Genomic DNA, 21,976 nt, shown 5'->3' on the forward strand with positions numbered 1-21,976 from the left:
ACAAAGTCATTAGGCTTCAGTTAGGACTTTGGTGTGATCAGACGTGTACAGCTTTATAGACGGGTGTCTAACCTTAAATACAATTAGATTCATTTATACTAGTCTTGATGGATAGAAATAACTGGGGTACCACTGCACTTGTAGTACAGATTACCCATTAAAATGTTTTGGATGAATAGAAACCAATGATAATTTGTTAAACATGTCATAACGACTTACACCCTTGTTTCCCTTAATGGTCATTTGGTGTATGATGGGGAATATAACAGTCATATTTTAAAGGTAATATCAATTAAATATACAATAAAAGAGTAGTTATCATACACAATGATTAAGGCTGTCACAGAGCATGTACATAATGTATAAAGTAGTCATAGATCCCCATGCTCTTCCACCTCTCTCTGATGTATTCATGGCCATTTACTATTATAAATCACATCTATTTAATAACTGACATTATTGATCTTTCACTGGAGTCACGTTTTGATCCTTATTACTTTCACTTTGTTTCACAGGAGACAGCGGTGAATGAAAGTGCCTTATTGAAAAACTGTTAGATTTATAAATAGAGAGGGAGAGAGAGAGAGAGAGAGAGAGAGATTATTTTATTTACTGTTCTTTTTTCTTTGCCACATATAAGTTTACCATTGTAAATTTCACAGTAATTCTTCAGTTTCCTGTGCTTATACCATGCCTATACTATGCTTTTAGTATGGTACCACAGTAAATGTTTTTAAAGGGTTGGACAATATTGAATACAAACACAAGAGTATATTCTGCAGAAACATTTTTAGTTGTTTCCCCTTAAAACCGATGTTCAAACATTGGAGTCAAACACAATAATCTGAAGTGAAGGCAGGTAGTCCATTATATTGACCTTTTCAGAACCATAGGCCAAAAGACCACATTTCAGGAGTAGTTTCACTATACTGCATGGCTGAACTGTGTCTGTCCATCATGAACACACGCTTCACCCCAGACTGTTCGAACATCCCTTCTATACAGGATGTCACGATGTCAAACTAATCAGAGAAGCAAAGACAATTATGGACACAATTATGTTTTTATTCATAATGATTATTTTGTTTTACACTGTACAATTACAGTGTATTTAGAAATTAATGCTGTTGTACATGGAATTCATCAGTCTGGATGTTTAACATTAAACCTGTGAATCAGTGGCTGAGCATACTGTGGGTCACCTTGTTTAAATAACCGTGTTCTTTATTACAAATAACATCAATAAAAACAGGAACCTGTAAAGATTGACAGTTGTTTAAGGAGATAAAGAGACAACCACAGCTTTCTTTTCAAACAAACTTTTTAACCTGTTCAAATAACTTTTTAGTTTCTCACCCCCATTTCTTTCTGATATCCATCCATTCTGAATCTTTATTACCTCTACCAGCATTTTACCCACCTGTTTCAAGCAACACATGCCCCACCACCACCACCACCAGCATCAGCATGTGGCGAGCTCTCGCTCTGTGCGGATTTCACTGCCATATTTTGTAGTCTGCAGTCCTCACCTGCACTCTTATCTAAAGGGGTTTCACCAGTACCGGTTCGGCCAACTCCTTCATATAACATACGTCAATTCAACTGGACTGTATTTTTAATTCTGAAGCCATTTTTATACAGTCTTAACCTTGCCTGGTGTCTCTGTGTCCATTAATAAGCACAAATAACTGATGGTGTTTCTAGAATTTATTATTATTAATGAAATAATCAAATTATGGGTAACTTTTTATACTTATTTGTGACAGAGAATAATAACCCAACAGTTGCTATCTCACTCCAGTAAATTATGGAAAGTATGATTTCTTTGCAGGTATTTCCTTCAGCTGCACCTCTGCAGGCATGCCTAGAAGAGGTTGTACCTGCTCTGCTGGTAGGTATAACACAGCACAGCAGTTTGAGCTATTTAAACTTATAGAGTTAGCTTAACTAGACACAGCACACAACACAGGTAACTTACCACTGATGCTCATATTAACACTGAGATAGCTCAATAAGTGTGTGAAAGAGCAGCTTCTGCAAAAATACAGTGCTATGGCTTTCTAAAATGTCATAATGCCTTTGACAACAAACTGTATACAATGTATAGAATTCCATTGCATGTATAGAACATCACCCATCATCTCTAACATGTTGTGCCGTTGTTGACATCACTGTGAACTGTCCATGTCACAGACCACATATAGAACTGTAACAGTGTCATCATTATGGGTAGGGAAAAAACAACTGCAGACTTGCATTGTCTATGCTAATGATATGTTGCGACTGGGGCTATAAAAGCAAACAATCTCATCTCTTCGTTCTTCACTGGACCTGGGCTGAAAAACAATAAATGAATAGAAAATATAACATCTGAATTCACAATTCAATCTGACATCTGGAGGGAAACACTGAGGGAAATTACAAGTGCATGTGATATATGTGGAGCAATATAAATTAGTTTACACCAGTCCCAGACACAATCAACAGTACTTTAGTTACATCCATTAATAAATTGTTCACATTGTTATTTTAAGGGTTTCCAATGTAAAAATAATTGTAATACAAAAAAAAATAATGGTTTCTTTTAAAAATGAGTCTTGTGGGGCATTAGAGTTGTACAGTTTGAGTAAGAAGTGTACCTGAAGACAGACAAGCATGCATCAAACATTCAACAAAGAGATAAGTAGCTAAACAATTTCCAAGAAAAAACGGTTTAGCAACAGCGTACAATTCATTTCAATTATAAGTCTTAAAAGAGCAGTAATAATTACATGCGATTGTCAATCCTAAACAGTGACTAGCACTAGAAAAGCATTGCTTTTCCCTGAGGCCCATCACAGGCTTTGTTTTTACAGCTTGGTTTGGGTTCTTGTCATAACAGACATTTGTTGAATTTGAACTTGTTGGCATTTCTTCTGAAAGCAAGGTTGGCAAGTTTGAATGATTTATTTCACAGAAAACAACGAAAATGTTCTGGACAACTCAATATGCCTACAGAACCCCCAGAATGTGTGTTGTTGTGAATTTGCATATCTCTGCTCTGTGTGCTCATTGAGAATCTTTACTGATTTACAAGGCTTCCCCATCAGTAAAATTAAAACACAGCCCTGTTGCTTTGCCCTCACACAGTCCTTGTAAATCAATCAGAGGGTTTCAGAAAACCATGACAAGGTCAGACCCTCTCCACATAGACCTCTCTGCCACGCTATATATCCTTGGGAGGGATGGCGCAGCCATGTATATTTTTTTACGATCATGAAGCTCAAGAGAGTGGCGGGAAGCATCATTAACTAATGAGCAGGCAAAGTAACACAGCCCGTGTGTGGCAGTGATGGAAGGGTGACAGCAGTCTGTTAATCAAACACAGGTCTTATGACCAAGTAATGTGGTCTTGGGTTCAAAGGGTGAAAAAGGCATCCCATGGGCCGTCTATTTTTATTCATGGAGATGCCTCGCTTTGATTGTCTTCTATAGGAAATGAAAGACCTGAACTTGCTATTAAATGCTACCTGCTTGTGTCTTTATGTGGTGTGGCTGCTGATCTTTGGTAAAGGAACACACCTCAGACACGACAGCTAAAAAGGTGGTGGGGAGCTTTATTTAGTCAGTATATCATATTACATAAGGCAGAAAATCCTAAACAATTCTTAACAAAAAGTATGAGTACCCTTGGGAACACGAGTCACTCCAGCTCAAGAGGGTCACATGCTGGGAAGGGGTTTCCTCCATTCGTAATTATTGATTATACATAAACTAAATCATGTGACGGAGAAAAACGTTCCAAGGTAGGTGTCCTGTGCATGAATAAAAGCTGTGTAACTCACATGGTGAGGAAGTGTTTGAAGGTGGTAAAATGTCCATTTTGATGACCTAGTTTTTCTCCATGTGGGTATTCCCTGAATAAATTGCATTAGTATCATCTTAAAGTTGGTTTCCATGAACTGCCGTAAGTCACTAACCTATGAGGTCGAGCAACACCCCTTGTTCCACTTGAGCTGGAACCCACGTGCTCACTATTGGAATGTGCAAGCTGTCTCGTAGATATTAGCGGTTTAGTTTAGTACCAATGCTGAACAGCCAGTGTGCCATGCACTTAGTGGTGGCTCGTGTATACAGGCACAAAGGGCACCACCCCACCAGTTTAAATTAATAAGTAATACTAATGATTTAAATTAAAACTGTAGCTACTATTATTAACATTACAATATTTTTTACCTGCACTACTGCGCATATTTCTGTCACCCCTGCCGCACACAGTAATGGGGTGGGCGGAACAGATCAGAATCCTACGTTTTCAATTGGTTCTGGGGTGCTGAAGCCCTTCACCCCTGGATCACATGTAGTAGTGATTTCTGAGCTCTTAGCGGGTAGAAGCAAAGTTTTCAATGAGCTCTGGGGAAAAGTGTATAGCGGTCATGACTACAGTATGATATTCCGAACAATCCAGCGAATTTTAAAATAGGTGAAACATGTTTTAATGTCATAACTACAGTATGATTCTGCAGAAAAAAAAGTAAAATAAAATAAACAGCGGAGATTCATGAGTGCATCATCTATTGGCTGATTAAACTTCATACTCTACATTTGTTTTCCCTCTGCACTAAAAGTAATACTTAAGCATAGGGTGATATGGTTATTCATACTGTATTTATATCAAATGCTAATTATTTACAAAGCCCACTACCTTCTGTAGGCCTATTTATTTGAATATAGAGAAATCAGTAGCCTGGTATTTGTGGTCATTTATATTGCAGGCTTTTGTTTCAGTAATGTAATGCACAGTCAGTACCAATTATGGTGAGGATAACTAACAAACAGTTAAATACAGTACACTGTGTGTAAGTAGTATACAACGTTTTATGTTGTATGTGTATGTGGGAGAAGTGAAGTACAGGGGTGATAAATTGGCAGGGATGGGGTTAAATTCCCCTACCTGCCTGGGTTTATTGTGTTCAGGTGGCTGGGGTTGATTAGAGTAATTAACTATCAATCAGCACCCAGCCACCTGACATAAAAGGAGGCCTCAGCTTCCCATTAGAGAGTGGAGGGAGTTGAGGAAGGAAGCTGTTGTTTGTGCTTGCTGGCTTTTTTTGATCCAGTGAAGGCATCGCCCAGCCTGGAAACTTTTATTTTTGTAAGTTTTGCTTTGTGTTTTGTTATTTGTGTTTAAATATCACTTTTATTTTGTGCTTATTTATAATAAAAGTAGTATTTTTTTGAACTGCAGTCTGTCTCTGGGCCTCTATCCACTTGCCAGCCTGTCACAAGGGGTTATGGTTGGGTGATAAAATAAGAGTTGGTCCTCCGATGCCCCACCCCTCTCAAAGTTCACCAGCCGCTACTGCATGCACTTAACAGCTAACCACACTTTTTTGGCTGCCTTGATACATTTTTTTTAAGGAAACACAGTTGTAAGAAATCACTGGTACCTGAGCCCGCATTTCCCCTTTAACTAATCTGATTTCATAATGAGGGGCTTAACGTCCTCCGTGTCTACATGTTCGCTAATTAAAACGCATTGGCTTCTTGGCTCCTTCAAAGAGCGTTCTGAAGAATGAACACTCCGAAGGCTATAATGTCTTGGTCATTTGCTTTTTTTTTTTCTTAATCACATGGCACATAAAAAACAGAACACTTAATGAGTCTGGGTATCATTGCAGAGTTTTTTATGTCAGCAAAAACTATATATAGCAGCAGACAATGATATGTGAGAGCTTTTAGCGAACAAAAAGGGTCTGTCAGAATAAAGAGCTAACTGACCATTCTGAATGATAAGGGCACTCATGAAAATAAGATGGGTTCACATCAAATGAGGTTATTTCAGGTCAAAGGAAAAGTTACTGGCTAACAAAATAGTACATAGATATAGGAGGCAGTGTGGTCCAGTGGTTAAAGTCCAGGGCTTTTAACCAGAAGGTCACTGGTTCAAATCCCACCCCCTGCCACTGTGTGATCCTGAGCAAGTCACAACCTCCTGCGGATAAATCAGTGTTCTATTGTAAGTGACTCTGCATATAATGCACAATTCACAGCCTACCTCTGTAAAGTGCATTGTGATGGTGTTCCACTATGAAAGGCGCTATATAAAAATAAAGATATTATTAAGCCACTGCTGCACAACCCCCACCTAGGTGCACAGGCATTGGATCCCCTCAGTGTGGAGACTGTTGATCTCAGCCAAGGTGACCAGAGTCTAGGATCACCACGGAGTAGCTGACTCCCGATCGCTTGGAGTAGCTGACTCCCGAGTCGCTGGTTGCCAAGGCGGCTCGGGGGACCGTCAGAACGGCCCGCTGAGCGATCCAGTAGTGCAAAGCAGCGTTGCACCCAGACTCTGTCAGGTATCTCGAGGGGGTCCTCAGGACCGGAGAGCAAACTTTGATTGAACCCAAGGCATGGGACCCCCCTCGGCCTTACCTTGAGAACAACCTGAGCAGGATATCGCAGTTCTCCTCAGCCCCCCTGCGATCTGCGTCGAGTGGGACTGCGTCGAGTGGGACTCTGTACGCGATTGTACCACCAGAGGGCGTCGGTCCCCAGTGGGAGGCTCGGTACTCCCCGCTAGTTCCACGGAGTGCTCCCGTCAGGAGAGATCCTGAGTCACTTTACCGACTCGGACGACGCATGCCCTTTCTGCGGTCAGTCAGAGTCGGTAGTCCACACTTATCTTCTGTGCGGCAGTTCTTTTTGTTCTTGAAGAACCTGCTGCAGTTCTGGTGAATCTGCTCCTGGCTCTTGCTGGACTGGCCATCTACAAGACCAGGAAGCATAAGATCACCGGGGAGGGTTTCTTTGACTGCAGAGCCATGCTAAGTGCGTTGTTAAATGTCTAACCATTTAGTATCCTCTTTCAAGAGGATGTTAATTTGAATTTTTTTCTCCAGTCGTCGCGTTGACGGCTGGAGTTGACAATGCCCTTTTTAGGCATTTAAATAGGACTACTGCTACTACTGGAGTCCTGCTTCTTACACAATCACTGGTGGAATGGCGTTTTGTTTTTTTACAACATCCCTGGTCATCCAGAGTTGTCTCTAGAGAGTTGCTCTGGCTCTTCAAAAACAAAATACTACATTCAAAGTGGGGCAAGCCCCCCCCCCCATAATTTGTTACCATATCCACTGCTCCTTGTCAATATTTAGTTCAAATTTTAGTTCTTAATAAGTCTCTTAACTTTCAATAATCTCCTACACTAGCCATCTGCTTCAAGCTGGTGCACAGATACAGTATTAGAGATCCTGCTCATTACACTATGGGAATTAGAATCCTCCATCGCTCAGCGTGTGGACACAGTGTGGAATGTGTCCCCTTAGGAGCAAATATGGTATTAAATTCTCCCACAGATTCAGTTTAGCAAGAGGACATGAAAAACAGTGTCTAGCAAAGAAATCCTGTGAAACTTGTATGCATATTGAATGGTTTACTGACATTCAAATGTAATAATTTGGAAATATATTTGAAATTGCAAACGTATCTTTGAGCACATAAATAAAGTAGTTCTTAGACCTAAGTATTTAATAATTTCTTACAGCGCTGCTGCATGTTTTCTTCATCGGTGTATATTCTGTGAATCTGGTATATTCGGTTATGTAGGGTGGTGACTAAATGGGTGGTAGACAGCATATACACAAATTGCATTTTTACATCTCCGTGTTCACAACTGCTTGGTTTTGGAGGCAGTTTCATCTAAAATGATAACCGAGCGGGTGAGTCACAAACCCGCCCCGCTGTTTATCACCTGCAATCAGCAACTGCATCTGGGGATTGCAGACCTGCACCTTTCTGACCCACACACCTGACAATCCATTTATATGACTTGTTTAATTGTTCATAAAGGGTAACAGAAATCCCACTGGGATTTTACAGCTCTCATTATCAGGAAGAGCGGCAGGGTTAACCCATTATAATTAAATCAGGTAAAACAATCCCAATAAACAAATGAAAGTGTGCTGTAGCAATCTATTAGAACAGATGAACAGATCAGAAATACATATCCACCATGATAGCCTAGCCACAATCACCGTGGATTAAATACACAGCATTCGCCTCCTACACATCGGGGGTTAGGTGCTTTGGAGAAGGGATTTCATTTAATGACACAGCGCAGTGTGCAGAAAACAGTTTTAAATGGCATTTTTTTTTAAAACTCGTATTAATGGCAGATAGTAGCAGTCCACAGGCAGCAGTGAATACAGAATAGAGACTATATAAGATATTACCACATTCTGTGAATTTCTTGTTCATGTTTAGTTAACATACCTATTTATATATGTTGAACAAATGCAGATCATATTATTGAAAGGTGGTTATATTTGTTTAAAGAGGTCACTGTATTAAGGTTTAGTAATTCAGTTCCAGTTTCATATCATAATATCATCCATAACTATTGCTAATGCACAGCTCAGTATATTGGTGGAACTACCAGTAGCCATCAGAGTTACACAACATAAATATAATTGCATATCAATCAACACAACCACCATTTCAAACTGCACACATGCATATCGGTTTTATATGTAACCAAAACACTCAATGAACGAGAGAACAGAGGGCAAGAAACAATAGCACTAGGAACTGATTTCAGAATGAACAAAATAACACAAATGTATCAAAAAAGATTTCCCGCTCAGACTTCGTGCTATCTACAATTCTCTCCCACCCTCTAATCTTTTTTTGTTTCCCCTCTTGCACCAACCTTGTTAAATCTTCTTATTATTTCTACTTATTTATTTTCTCTTTTTTTGCATTCTCATCTAAGTGGCATACTAACCACTCAAAACTCTGCAAGCTTATTGTCCCATTTATTGTCCCTATTTCTAAATTCATTTTAGAATCCCTTTTAGTTTGTTTATACTGTAAATAGTTAATATATTTAAACTAATTATTAACAGAAAATGTATAGCATTTCTTAATGTATAGTATGTGTTAATGTAAGCTAGGTGTTAACAGTTAATAAACTAAAAGTATTTCTTAAAAAAGAATTGTGACTGAACTCGACACTATTTAGAACGCCTGAAAACATTATGCATGTTATAGAAAGTAGAAGATAACTGAGCAATAACAAAACTATTGAATGGATAGAATCCAAGACAGGGTTTGATACAAGAGAGTGAAACAGTTCTCTTAAGTACTGCTAGTCTAATTTTTTGTCAATATAGTATATTATTGAGGTAGGAGTTAGAGGTCAATATTAGGTTCTGATAGCCTTAGCTACAGTATAAAGTAAAACAAAACAAAAAAAAATTAGATTTTTCAAACTATTATTCCACTTGTGTACATAACCCCTTAAAGTACTAAGAATCTGTTCAGTAGAGCACACTCAATGAATGTTCATGGAGTACAGTACAGAGGTTATTCAGTCAAGTCTTAATTTCCATGAGGATCTGTTATTTATGGACATCCGCACGAGTGTCGCTATAAATAACCACGTTTCTTTATAGAAGCTTGTTTTTAATTTATACTGACGCATTTTTCGATTCGTAACCAACGCTGGCCTGTGTTTCATGCTTGTGTTATGTAGCTATGTTTAGTTAAAGGTTCCATTTGTGACTGCAGTGTTTGTTCTGCTCGAGAATCACAACTTCTCAAATTAGAAATGTGTTGCTTCATGAGAAAAAAGTTCAGGCAAAAAAAAAAAAAAGTTATTTCGTAAAGATTTACCTTGTAGATATGAATCTGTTAGCTATTAGTTACCTACGTCATTCTCCAAGTAACTCATAATAAGGGTTATCTGCATTTTATAACAATTGTAAACATATTCAGGGGTCTATTCTATGATGTAAACCGTGGAGGATAGAATTACTGTTGCCTTTCAAAATCCTGATTTTTCACTTCATTGTATTTTTATTGTACACAGTAATGCTATTAAGTTGGTCAAACAGCCCAGGGGTAGGAAGATAAGTAAGATTAACACATAGTTAAAATGCATAGCTTCAGTATTAAGATCTGCCACCATTACACTAGGTCACAGACCACCACTGTTTTGGTCATAGTTCCCATATTTCTATAGTGAGGTCTGCTTGTCTCTACTGACCATCTGTGCTTTGCTGGGCCTCTACTTCTTCCTCCGCAACCTGATATACCTCTTGATTGTCATCTCCCTGTGACACTTAAAAAAAAAAAAAAAAAACAGGACTTATTAAACCGAGAACCACAGCCAGTGAGAAACTGTGGCAAGTAATTCCATGAAAACACCAATAATGTTGCTTACTCTCAAGTGCACTGTAACTCATTCTAACCAGCAGGGGGCCAACAAATCATTTTAAAATTCTAGCACCAGTTGACTCAGTGCTAGTCTTGATGATTCAGGCCCAAACTAAATCACCATGATTTACCAGAGCTGCTAAATCTTTACTAACCACCTAATCATCTCCAGGTTAAATGGATAGTTCACAGTCACACTTTTTTGTGATGAAAACTTGGTGTTTTACTTAGCACAAGTTCTTGAGGTTTCAGAATCTAGGCTATTGTGACCAAATTAGTAAAAGGTGCAGCAACTGACAAATGCATCCATCCTTAATTACAATATAATGCAGAACTGAAGAGTTCGACCAGCTCGCTGTGTCTGTGTGTTGTACCTTGTTGGAAGTCTATGGTTCTCAGCATGTCACTAACATCTTCAGTGCTAATGATGAAATGATCCATGTTCTCATATCCTGGCACAGGCCTCTCCATGTTCGACGCTTTGGCAGTGTCTGTCATCCTGAAGTGGGAATAGCATAACAGTCAGAATCAGACATTGGTACTGAGAGATCAGGGGGTGCTTTCAAAAGTAATTTACAAAATAAAATAACTCACTTGCAAAATTATTAAATGGAATCATCTTACGGTATTTCTTTGACACCATTTCAGAAATCTCCTGGCTAGTTTGCTTATTGATATTTAGAATTGCAATAGATTACACTCAATTAGTAAGAATTACTTGCAGGATAAACATGATATTGTGTGATTATCTGCTTTATATAAGAAGTGTTTGTTATATATGTAAAAAAAAACAACAGTGAAACAAAAGTGAATGACAGGTAGGGATAGCCAGTCGAAAGGTAGTCAGGGATGTCGGGGTATAAATACTACAAATGGTGCCAAGACAAACCTAAAAAGTCAATACTAGGTCACTGTAGACCTATCACCCAACAGGACATAGGGACAGAAACATAATGTGAGTGTAGCTAAAAGAAAACTAATAATAGAATGTGACAGAGTGACTGTGGAGTTCACTTACTTTGTAATCAATTCCTTAGCATGCTGTGGGAAATGAGAGAACAGTAAGTTAAATTCAATGTGTGATTTAAAAACACAAGATAATCTTTATATGCTGCTTTAGAAGCAAGTTTCCCTAGTTAACCAACTGCTAACACAAAATGGACAACATCTGTTAATGCATTAGTAAACTAGTTAACAGTTAATAAACTAAAAAAACATGCCCCATAAAACAAAGCATGACCAACACGGGTCTAAAGAAATGAATAATATGCATTAATGTTCCTTTACAGAACATCAGCATTTGAATTGCTTTTAATTCCAGTGATGCTGGTCAGTGTTTCATTACTATGCCCTACATCTCAATGACTTGATCACAGCAAGAGTGTCCATCACTGGTCATTGACCTGATTAAAGGCTCTTACCCTGCTAACTGAGCCCATATGTTACTGCCCACTCACTGGCAAGGGCAGGGGAAGTGCAAAATGATCTCCCAGCCAGGTCAACTAGCTAATACTTTGAAATATACTGTTGACTTTGAGACATTTTAAAATACAAATAACAACCTTCTAATGTAACTCCAATTTTTTAAAAAAATATAAAATAATAATAATAATAATAATAATAATAGAAGGCAGCTATATATATATATATATAAACACAGTATAATTTCATGTGAAGGTTTATATGCATTACATATTTACAGCATGTAACAATTTAAAAACAAAATCTAAATATTTAAATAAAAACATTTGAGTAGTGAACACACAATCAAGCACACTAGAAAATATTTAAGACGAGAATAAGACTCGCCTGTAGGAAAGCAGCCATCTGCTGCTCCTCCATGGACTGGATGCATGTCTCCACCAGCTTGGCTGCTCCCTCCAGGTGGTCTCCATGCTGCCGGCACAGAGCCCTGACGTGGCCCAGCTTCTCATCCTGTTCCCGGGTGATACACAGCAGGAGCTCCTTCTTCCTCTCCTCCAGCACGCTGCAGAGGGCGTCAAACTTCCTGCACAGGAGCTTCTTCTGCTGCCTCCCGTTGTCCTGCGATCAAAAACAAAACTGATAAAGGCAAGAGTCGAAAAGAAAACCACAACAGGTCATCCATTTCAAAACGCTCCTGTTCTGTCATGTTAGATGTTGCTAAGATACCAAATCAATGTCAACTGCCCAAGGCTACGACAAGACTGAGGCTGTGACAACACTGTACACATTAATATAGAATGGAGCTGTCTCCACAGAGAATCATTTATTGATTATTTTAAACAGACTTTACTACTGATGTCCTGTCCTTGACTCATGAAGAGGAACTAAAAGCTGCAGAACTGGTCAATTTCAATGATTTGCAGACTTGTCATGTTAAGTCAGGGCTGTTATGGCTATATTGTGGCCCAACAGTATATTCACTGGCAGGTGTCTCTAAGTTTGGTTTGTACAACCGTGATGAACTGGTAGATACAGATGTGGTTAGTTATACAAACAGCATGTAGTCTGTTCTGCTTACCTCAATAGTTTTACAAATTTCCTCCAGTCTGGAGATCATAGCCTGGATTCGGTCATTCCCCGCCACCAGCATAGCAATGCCATCACTCAATTCAGTCTGCAAGGTAAGAATCCCTGTTATTATTACTGACCTTTACGGTAAAGGTTGTGAGCTTTTCATAATATATCAGTGAGACTGCTGTTTCTACAAGCAAATGTATATAAATCATCCAGTGGCAAAATGCCTGGTCAAAACCTGGTTTCCTATTTCATCTTTTCAAATAATGCTAACACAATAGACAAAGTAAGATGCCACAGTTCTGGATCAGCCTCGTTTCAGATTTAAGAATAATACAATTTCCCTGAATAGACTCTCCTCTTCAAATATGTGCCAATATTTAAATGTGCAATAAGTCCCACAAATACCATGGTATTCCAAAAACGTTTCCTGCAGAATGACTTGATTTCTGAAATGGGGGCTTCAAGACTGGTACAGCATTCAAGTTCATATTCACAAAGGGCTTATTCCAGTGTACAATTTTCACCATTATCACATAATAGGTAAAACAATGCTAACATTACAGAAACAATGCTAAAGTTACAGAACTACAGGTTTAGACAGAAACAACTAATAAGGTGCGCAAAGTATTTGTTTAATTAGCCTCCTAAGTTATTTATTTGAAGCTTCGGAATAACATGTTTTTAATTTTAGGAAAAAAAAAAAGTTTTATAAACTAGGCACTGGATTAAAAGTTTCGTGAATAAGCCTTCGATGTGGTACCTGTCTTGGTTGTCACACTCCATTTCAAAACCCCATTTTGTACCTCGTATACACATCTGTACCTTTTGCTGTTGATAAACGTTTTGTAGAGGAGCCACTTCACAGTCTTTGTGAGCTCCGAACACCTTGCACATGGAGCAGGTGGGTGTCTCACAGGTCAGGCAGTAGATGTTAATCTTCTCTTCCCCGTGTTCCTCACACATCAGCTGCTGCTCCATCTTGGTGTGGATAGGCCTGAAGGACAGGGAATTTGTACTAGGACAGCTTAATCTGTAGAGCTTTATATCAGACTCAACAAGCCAGGATGAGAGGATTCCTGTGTGTTATTTATTGGTTGCGGCTTACATAAAATAGGGCAGGGGTCTCCAACCCTGGTCCTGGAGAGCTACAGTGGCTGCTGGTTTTCATTTCAACCGTGCTCTCAGTTACTTAATTCAACCAATTATTGGCTTAATTAGTTAAGATTAGCAGGTATCCCAGATCTTTAGCCACTGATAATGTAAAGACACCTATAAAACCTGCTGGATAGGGGCTCTCCAGGACCAGGGTTGGAGACCCCTGCTATAGGGAATACCATGGTGTTTTTAAGAGGTCTGTACAGCTATAACCAAAAGTTTAGCATCAACTAGAATTTTAGGATTGAGATTTGTTTTTGTTTTTTGTTTTTTTAAACAATATGAACATAATTGATATTTTATTTAACATCATGTACTCAAAGAAACTATAAAATGATATTGTAAAAGTCTACTGGAAGCCATAATAGTAGCACAGTATTTCATTTTAGATTTCAAAATGCCACATTTTTCAGTTGTCATTTTTTTTCATATGGAAAACTGCAAAGTGGCATGTAATTTAACATGTTAACGTGCCATTATGCAGCAGGTTTCATTCGACTTTGTGAAGCAAGATTAGTTAATGTTGTGGGATGATGCAAGACTTTTGTTGTTATTATATTCCTAAGCTTTCAGTAATCATTTGTTTCACCCTATGTTGCATTGTGTCCAGAGTTTGAATTAGGCAGATCCTTAAGTGGAAGTGTTTGTAATAGTGTGTGCCCAAATTATATTCATTATCACTGTGCTTGTTAGTATTTCACTACACCATGTTCACAAAATACAGCATGCTGGTAACCATACTGACGCATGGATTTTACAGCTTTTAAATGCTTTCTGAATATGACACAGTGTCCCAGCAATTGGTTCAGATTGCTTCATTCTCTGAATTGTTTACTTTACTGTTCATATTTATACCAATTAAATGACAGTGCTGTTGTAGAATTTGTTGTTTTTCACCAGCTGGAACATACTTTGTTTACTCAGTCAAGCATCTCATACAGTGATATTCAAAATAATAAAGCTTATATTTCAGATGTCCACAACACAAGACATTTAGATACAAGTTTTACACATGATTACACATGGGCACCATCTAATGGTTCTTCTTGGAAAGTGCCTGTACAGTATAGGTAAGGTTATGGGATTTGTAAAGTCCATGCTTCAAATCCATTTATGGCTGCTCAATTCTGGTCTTATAGAACCATTCAACTCCAGGTTTAATATGAGAAATTTAATAATGAACTACTCTTGGACCAGGGTGGCTGTTAAATCGTTTGAACTAAACAATTGAGAATTACATTCTTTGCTAATCATTTGATATGCAATATACTTGCATGCAAGCTGAGGTCCTCTGACTCTGGCTTGCTTGTTATACCCAAGCAAACGTGCACCACACTCGAAGAGCTCTCTTTTAGCTTCATGGCCCAGACTCTCTGGAACTCTCTCCCAGCTTTAGTGCGTGTAGCTGCCACAGTTACTCGCTTCAAATCAGCTCTCAAGACCCACTTGTTCTCTCTTGCTTTCAATGCTCTTTAAGCCTGATATCTGTTATTAGCTGCTGTCTAAATTACTATTTCAGGTTTTTTCTCCATCTTATTTGTATGATTCTGTATGACACATGCACCCACAATGTTTGGAATTCACATCCTAGCCTTGTATTTAATGTATTATGCCTGTATTTAATGTATTTGCATTGTTGTTTTTTTACTGTTTGTATTTAATATACTATGCCCTGTATTTCACTGTATTTAGTGTATTATGCATTGTTCCTCACTATCTTGTAAAGCGTTTTGTGATGTAAATAAATAGATTGAAATATTGATTAAAAGTTGAAATTGCTTTCCAAAAGCATGTCAGTTGACAAGTAAATGTTGACAAAAGACTCTATTTATTACATCAGTGACACAGTGTCCTAAGTTATTCTTAGTGTTGCCACAAAGCTATGTATGTATTTTCTATGGGGGGTATCTTGTATATAGAACCACCACCAGTCAAAATGCATTTGTTTACATGCCATGGAATCCAGTAGCCAGCCATACAGCTAAGGGTAAATGCAAGAATATGCTGCACTGTACTGCTCTTGTTTCATCAAAACAAATTGTCTGCATTTGTCTAACTTTTGATCTTTTCAACACCTGATTTCCATTATATGAGAGTAGGCGTTAACTTCAAGCTGATATTGGACTCAGCTCTCGTCAAGATAAGCACCAACTAAGACATAGCTTCTTTTACTGGAAACTAATATGATCCATTTGCATTTCCTTCCATCTGATGATGCAGATATCCTTCTGCTTGGTGTTGATGGCTGAAGTGTACTGCTGGCTACAGGGATCAGCATATTTTGCCTCCATGGAGCATCAGCACACACAACGGCTGCAATGCTGGGATCAATCACAGTGTGGCCTCCCTAGCGCATCAGCATGACAACTGTCTGGACTGAGCTGAGTAGGGTACTTCTCTGGGGTCTTAAAGTAGGCACCTCCCATCCTTGGTGTTTCGTCGACTTGCCCACAACTCCTTAAGAGAGTTCGACAGCGATTCTGGCATCCCAGCATCACCCGTCTCCATCCACTTGTCAGTTTATTTATCTTCCTTTCCATCGACGTTGCTTTCTTTCTACTGTGTTTGATCGACGTTGCTTTCTTTCTAATGTGCTCTGAGATGTTCGGCAGGGTCGGAAGCTTTAGTCTTGAGGGTCCAGGTCAGAAGGAAAATGTGAAAGTCTGACCAGACTCTAGCAGCTTTCCAGTTGTCCTAGATGAGTTTGGTCTTAAATACCTTTTCCCTCCCCTGCGACGTGTGCTTTAGGGGCAATCTATTGGTTCATCAGCTTTTCTTCCAAGGCAGCAACAAGAGGATAAGACCCATACATCCTGAGAAGACAATCTTAAGCTGCTCCTTGTTAAATCTGGTGACCTCCTAATATGATGTGACCTGATGAGCTCTGGTTCCATGTCCATAGATCTCGCAGACTGATGTGTGGTTCCATACTCACAATCTCATCTCATGTGGACCTGGGAACAATAGCGGGAGATCTGACAACGCTTACAGTCCTTTCTCTACTGAATGGTCACTAGAAAAACCTGGGTTGCTTTCTTTCTACTGTGTTTGAGGCCCCACACCAGATTATTTTCTTCTCAGCTAGAGCCAGCTGCTGCTCCTCTCTGCTGCTTCAGATAAGTTCTTCACAATGCGTCGCAACTCTTGACCACTAAATCTGATGTCTCTGAGAAACCGGGTTGTGGATTGCGCCACAAATCCTCGACAACCCACCTCCACTGGGTAAACCTGGACACTATCCTCACTGTTCTGCTTCAGCAGCTAGTTGAGCGTACCAAAAAGTTTCTACCTTTCATACGCCTCATCCACAGCATCCTCCCATGGCACTGTTAACTCTACCAGGTGAGCAAGGCATGCTGATCCAGACCACAAGGCAATATCAGGTCGAAGGTTAGTGGTGGCAATCTCAGGTGAGAAAATAAGCCATTGTCCAACATCTGCCAGCATTTTCCAGACTCTAGCAGCTTCCAGTTGTCCTAGATGAGTTTTGGTTTTAATACCTTTTCTTGGTGGTTGCTCCCCTGGACGTAGGAATGTTCTTCGTGTGTCATATTGCTGGAATTGTTGGAATTAGTGGCAACTATTGGTCATGCTGCACTTTTCTTCCAATTCTAAGGCCAAGCATCGCAGCATCTGGTTATGACACCAAGTAAACCATCCTTGGATAAGACCCACCTTACATCCTGAGAAAATGTGTCTTAATGTAGCTGCCGATGAACACAAAGGACAACACCCATAGATTAAGGATCTGTAATCATGGGAGAAGATCATATGTTGACCTGATGAGGAAACTGATATTGCTCTGTTCCATTGTCCATAGATCTCGCCAGCTGATCTTGTGTGGTTCCATACTCTCCCATCTCATCCATTCTCCCTGCTTGGCCTGGGAAACTGACTATTTTCTCCTGTCAGCTGTCTCTCCAGGTTGTCACAAGGTCTTTCCCTTGTCGTTGATATATTGAATAATTTCTGACCCTTAGCTACGTGTCTATGCAATATCCATTCTATGCAAAATCCACACATTACAAAGATTTTTTGTTTTTTAAAACGTTGATGCAGTAAACTTTGCTATGATTTGACCATATTATTGTACCACACTAAACTTGTATAAATGATGTCTCAAAGGATATCCTGGTGTTCAATTACAACCAGAAAAAGTCCTGAACTCAATAAGTGGATCCTGACCTGGAAGACTCCTGTTTGTAGATGTCGATGATGTTTTCCACCAGGAGGTTCCTCTGCAGTCCATAAACTCCGTGCCGGTCCAGGATCACTTCGTGTCGGCAGGAAGGGCAACGGAAACGCCCCCCTGAGGATACAGTCGTGGAGCCTCGCGACAGCCACAGTGGGTTAGAAGCCTGGAAAGCAGGAAAATAATCATTAAGATGGGAGCTCAGTCGCCTAAAAACATCACAATCATCACAAGTTACTGTACGTCAGCAATACAATACACCAAGGTGTGCATTGCTGCGGAACTACTGCACAGTAGGTGAAATGCAAGAGACAAGATATAGGGCCATATTTTCAAAGGGTTTCCTCCATTCACAAAACACACAGAGTGCTTTAGAGGACTTTAAATAAATAACTTAAAATGTATAAGTTGTTTGGTTCTAGATTTGTTAAATTGTCAAGCGTTTTTACCCCTGTGAAAAAATAGGAGTTATATACAGTTGGAGTAAACGCTTTGAAAATATAATTAGTCCTTGCCTGCAATTGTTTAGCGAATCATATGCTAGTACTGTGTAAAAGCCTAGGTTATAATCCCCTAATACCCACAAGACTTCTGCTAAAGAAAGTTCATAGAAAGTACTGGATGAGTGAATATTTTTACAGGCGCTTTCAGTATACTGCCATCAAAAATACTGTTTACATTTATCAGCAGTCATCAATATTGTCTATTTATGAGTGTCCTATAAAACAACATTTGCACTAATAATTCAAACTTTTAATATAAATCACTGCTCCCTGTAAACAAAGCCTGACAGGTTATTACCTTAAATTGTACTACTGGTCAAACACTAAGGATGTAGCATTCTGAGCTTCTCACTGCTGAGTAGCTTGATAAGAGAGGAAATATTTGACCTCCTTACTTGCATTGAGAACAAGCAGAATTCTATTTGTACATTCTGTGTTTTGAAAGGGAAAAAGAAAAAAAGACACAGGAGACATTCTGCTATTATTCTTTATAATAATAAAATACTTGTACTGTATACTTACTTGACTCTGCTATGTTAGTTATGTGGTTTGGTTGAAGTATGCAATAACACACTAGAAGTCATGCAGTTGTGCTGAAAGCACTTGTTTTGTCCAGGCAATTTGTGATGATGACATTTTATATTTATATATATATATATATATTATATATATATATATATATATATATATATATATATATATATATATATATATATATATATATAGTGAGATAGCAGGGAGGGGGTTAAAATCCTTCCCTGCTAAAAACCTTGTAAGAATGCACATTTGGGTGTTATGGGGTTTAATTGGGTAATTGTTTTATTGTTTAGTAATCCCCTGCACCTGGTGGTAATTGTAAATTAGAGCCAGGTGCAGGGTATTTAAGAGAGGCAGCCAGTCTGTTCCAGGCTGCTGCTGAGAGAAGAGCCCGACTGTGTGAGTGAGCAGTCGTATTGAGGTATTGTGTAAGGGTGTGTTTTTGAATGTTTGTGGCAGGTAAACGGTTTAGCCGTCCTGCGTGATAGTTAGGTTCCTGTTTATGTTTAGTGAGTGCTCCAAATAGGAGCTAGGTGTTTGTTTTGTGTTTATTTCATTTTGTGTTTATTAAAAGTGCGCGTGAGCGCTGTTTCAGTAGAATCCTGTGTGTTGGGTCGTGATTCGGAAGGGAGAAGAACCCGTGAGAGCCTGTGTGGCAAGCAAAAAGGTGACATTATATATATATATATATATAGGTGAAAATCCAGAGGCTTACACTGAATTGACTAGATGTTTGGAGCTAGAAGTTCTGTCTTGTGACACCCCTCAGCCATTATCCTCAGGGTACACACACCAGGCATTGTGGTAAATTACCACTATGGATGCCAGACTAACTTGACCTTTTGTAACATCCAGTACTACAACATTAATGAGTATTTCTCTTTATTTCCTTTAACATTTCTTTGCCTCAAAGCACACTTCTACTACAGTTTTGACACCAGGAAACGTGCCCTGCAGAATAACTCGGTATTCATATCATACTGGCCAAACAACTGTACAAAAAGACCTACAACTTTTTCCATGGGCAGATTCAACATATAACTGAGTATGCTTTTGTATGAACATGCAGCTCTTCTTGGACCTTTTGAAATGCCTCCTAGTTATGCCCATCCTGACATCTAAAAGAGATGTGCTGGCTATTGCTGATCCCAGGCCATTAGATATGCTTTTTATACAATGGGTGATGACAGAAGAAAAAAATATGAATGGAAAAAAAAAAGATGTCTTATTTATAAAGAAAGGTTTCATCAATATAGAGTTCTCACTCTGTACCATGAGCCACCCATCAAAAACTACAACAGCTGTCTGTAGCCTTGTTCTGAAGTACGTTAACAGCATTCTGGAAGGAGAAAATTGAAGCTACATTATGGGCTTATATGGGGCAATAGACCAAATATCAGGATTAACTGCATTTTAACAGAAAACTGTGAACCTAGCTGTGCAATTAGATGCAGTGGTGCTAAAAGAGTTGAAAGGTAACAGTACTACACAACATGCTGGAATGCAACAGGCGTATCATACATGTGGTTATTTGGGTAAAACCTGAAGAGCAACCATAAACGGACCACAGCAGCAGCTCTTTGATTAAAACACATTTTCATTGTTCAGGGAAGGGCACGCACTATGGTTTGGATGACATTTCAGGTGTTTTGTTATCCCACCAACAAACACACACACACCGCAACACACCACACCACCCATATATTTAACCCTAAGTTTAAATGTTTAGGCATGTGTCTGTTTCCTGTCATTGCCATCAATGGTTTTATTGAACACTGGACAATATTAAATATTATTAAATGTTCACTGTATGCTATTTAAAATGTTTGTACGATATAAAGTAGGGTTCTGCCAAGGTTTGACCCATGCTCACTATTATCCAGACAATGATCAGGCGAGTGTATGTGTTCCTAAATCAGCAAGGGATATGACATTGACCATGAAAATGTCATGAAAACAAACAAGACCCTACCTGGAAGACATCATTGGCACACTTCCTGCAGAGATTGTGTTGGCAGGGCAGGATCACCACAGGTTTGGTGAACATCTCCAAGCAGATGGGGCAGATGAGCTGCTTCTCCAGGTTATCCATGGTGTTCAAGTCCCCCAGCAACGGTTTATAGCCTACTGCAAAGTTCATCCCCTCTTCAGTGCACAGCAAAACTCTGAAAGTTGGTAAAATAACTATCTTCCCTTCCCTCAGCCTGTTCCTCCCTCTCACTTGCTAGCCTGCTGTTGCTTCTCCCAGAATTCAGGTCACGCAGGGAATAGGACGGGGGGGTGGGGGTGGGGCTGCGTGCATTCCTAATTCTATTCATATCTCCCGAAATGTGAGTGACGGGGGTGGAGGGGACCATTTGTCTGTACTGGATCAGATGTTCCTTAGTCATAGAGTCATAAAAGACTGTTGGAACTGCAGGTGCTGATTACATGGACTGCTAAAACTGTAAACACCAGATCAGGACTGCACTGAGATCACCAGATCAGGACTGCTTGTGGGAAACACAAGCAGCTGGATTTCTCAGTTCTTACAAGCCAGTCAAATAAAGTTCTATTAGTATTAATTGTAATTTGTAGATTTAACAAATAAACAGGTGTTGACCTTTTCAAATATATTTGCTCCCCTACAGCATATCGAATAATACCATGCTGCTGGATAGTAATGGAAATATTTCAGCCACTTCCTGAATTTGCCACTCATCTCGAGCCACGGGGCGTTATTATCTTTGTCAGTATTATTAACTTACATTCAGAAACACAGTGCCAATACAGAATATGAAACCAAAAGGACAAACTATGTTTTCACAAAAACAGTGCATAACCAAGTTTACACATAGGCACATAACTGCACAGTAAAAAATACAGTTGTATTCAAAGCAATTGCATC

General features: G+C 39.2%; 1 protein-coding gene across 1 annotated transcript; it reads right to left on the minus strand.

Annotated features, from left to right (window-relative positions):
- Positions 1-606: 606 nt before the first annotated feature.
- Positions 607-21,347, minus strand: LOC121317491 (tripartite motif-containing protein 54-like). Its single transcript, XM_041253489.1, has 9 exons — positions 21,062-21,347; positions 18,043-18,215; positions 13,525-13,696; positions 12,704-12,799; positions 12,010-12,243; positions 11,219-11,241; positions 10,575-10,699; positions 10,031-10,105; positions 607-2,336 (listed from the first exon to the last, which is right to left on the minus strand). Exons 1-9 carry the CDS (start codon positions 21,227-21,229, stop codon positions 2,323-2,325), a joined length of 1,080 nt encoding a protein of 359 aa, XP_041109423.1. The 5' UTR covers positions 21,230-21,347; the 3' UTR covers positions 607-2,322.
- Between the last annotated feature and the right edge of the window lie 629 nt (positions 21,348-21,976).

The sequence above is a fragment of the Polyodon spathula genome, chromosome 6 (assembly GCF_017654505.1).
Source record: "Polyodon spathula isolate WHYD16114869_AA chromosome 6, ASM1765450v1, whole genome shotgun sequence".
NCBI lineage: Eukaryota > Metazoa > Chordata > Actinopteri > Acipenseriformes > Polyodontidae > Polyodon > Polyodon spathula.

Bases quoted from the DNA above. Each gene is read 5' to 3' on its own strand.
- LOC121317491 (XM_041253489.1), bottom strand. From the start codon at position 21,229: ATGAACTTTGCAGTAGGCTATAAACCGTTGCTGGGGGACTTGAACACC. The intron at 11,242-12,009 runs GCGAGTCTTATT...CATTTCCCACAG, and splicing joins AGATGGCTGCTTTCCTACAG to CATGCTAAGGAATTGATTAC. The intron at 10,700-11,218 runs GTAAGTGAACTC...TTCCCACTTCAG, and splicing joins GCTAAGGAATTGATTACAAA to GATGACAGACACTGCCAAAG.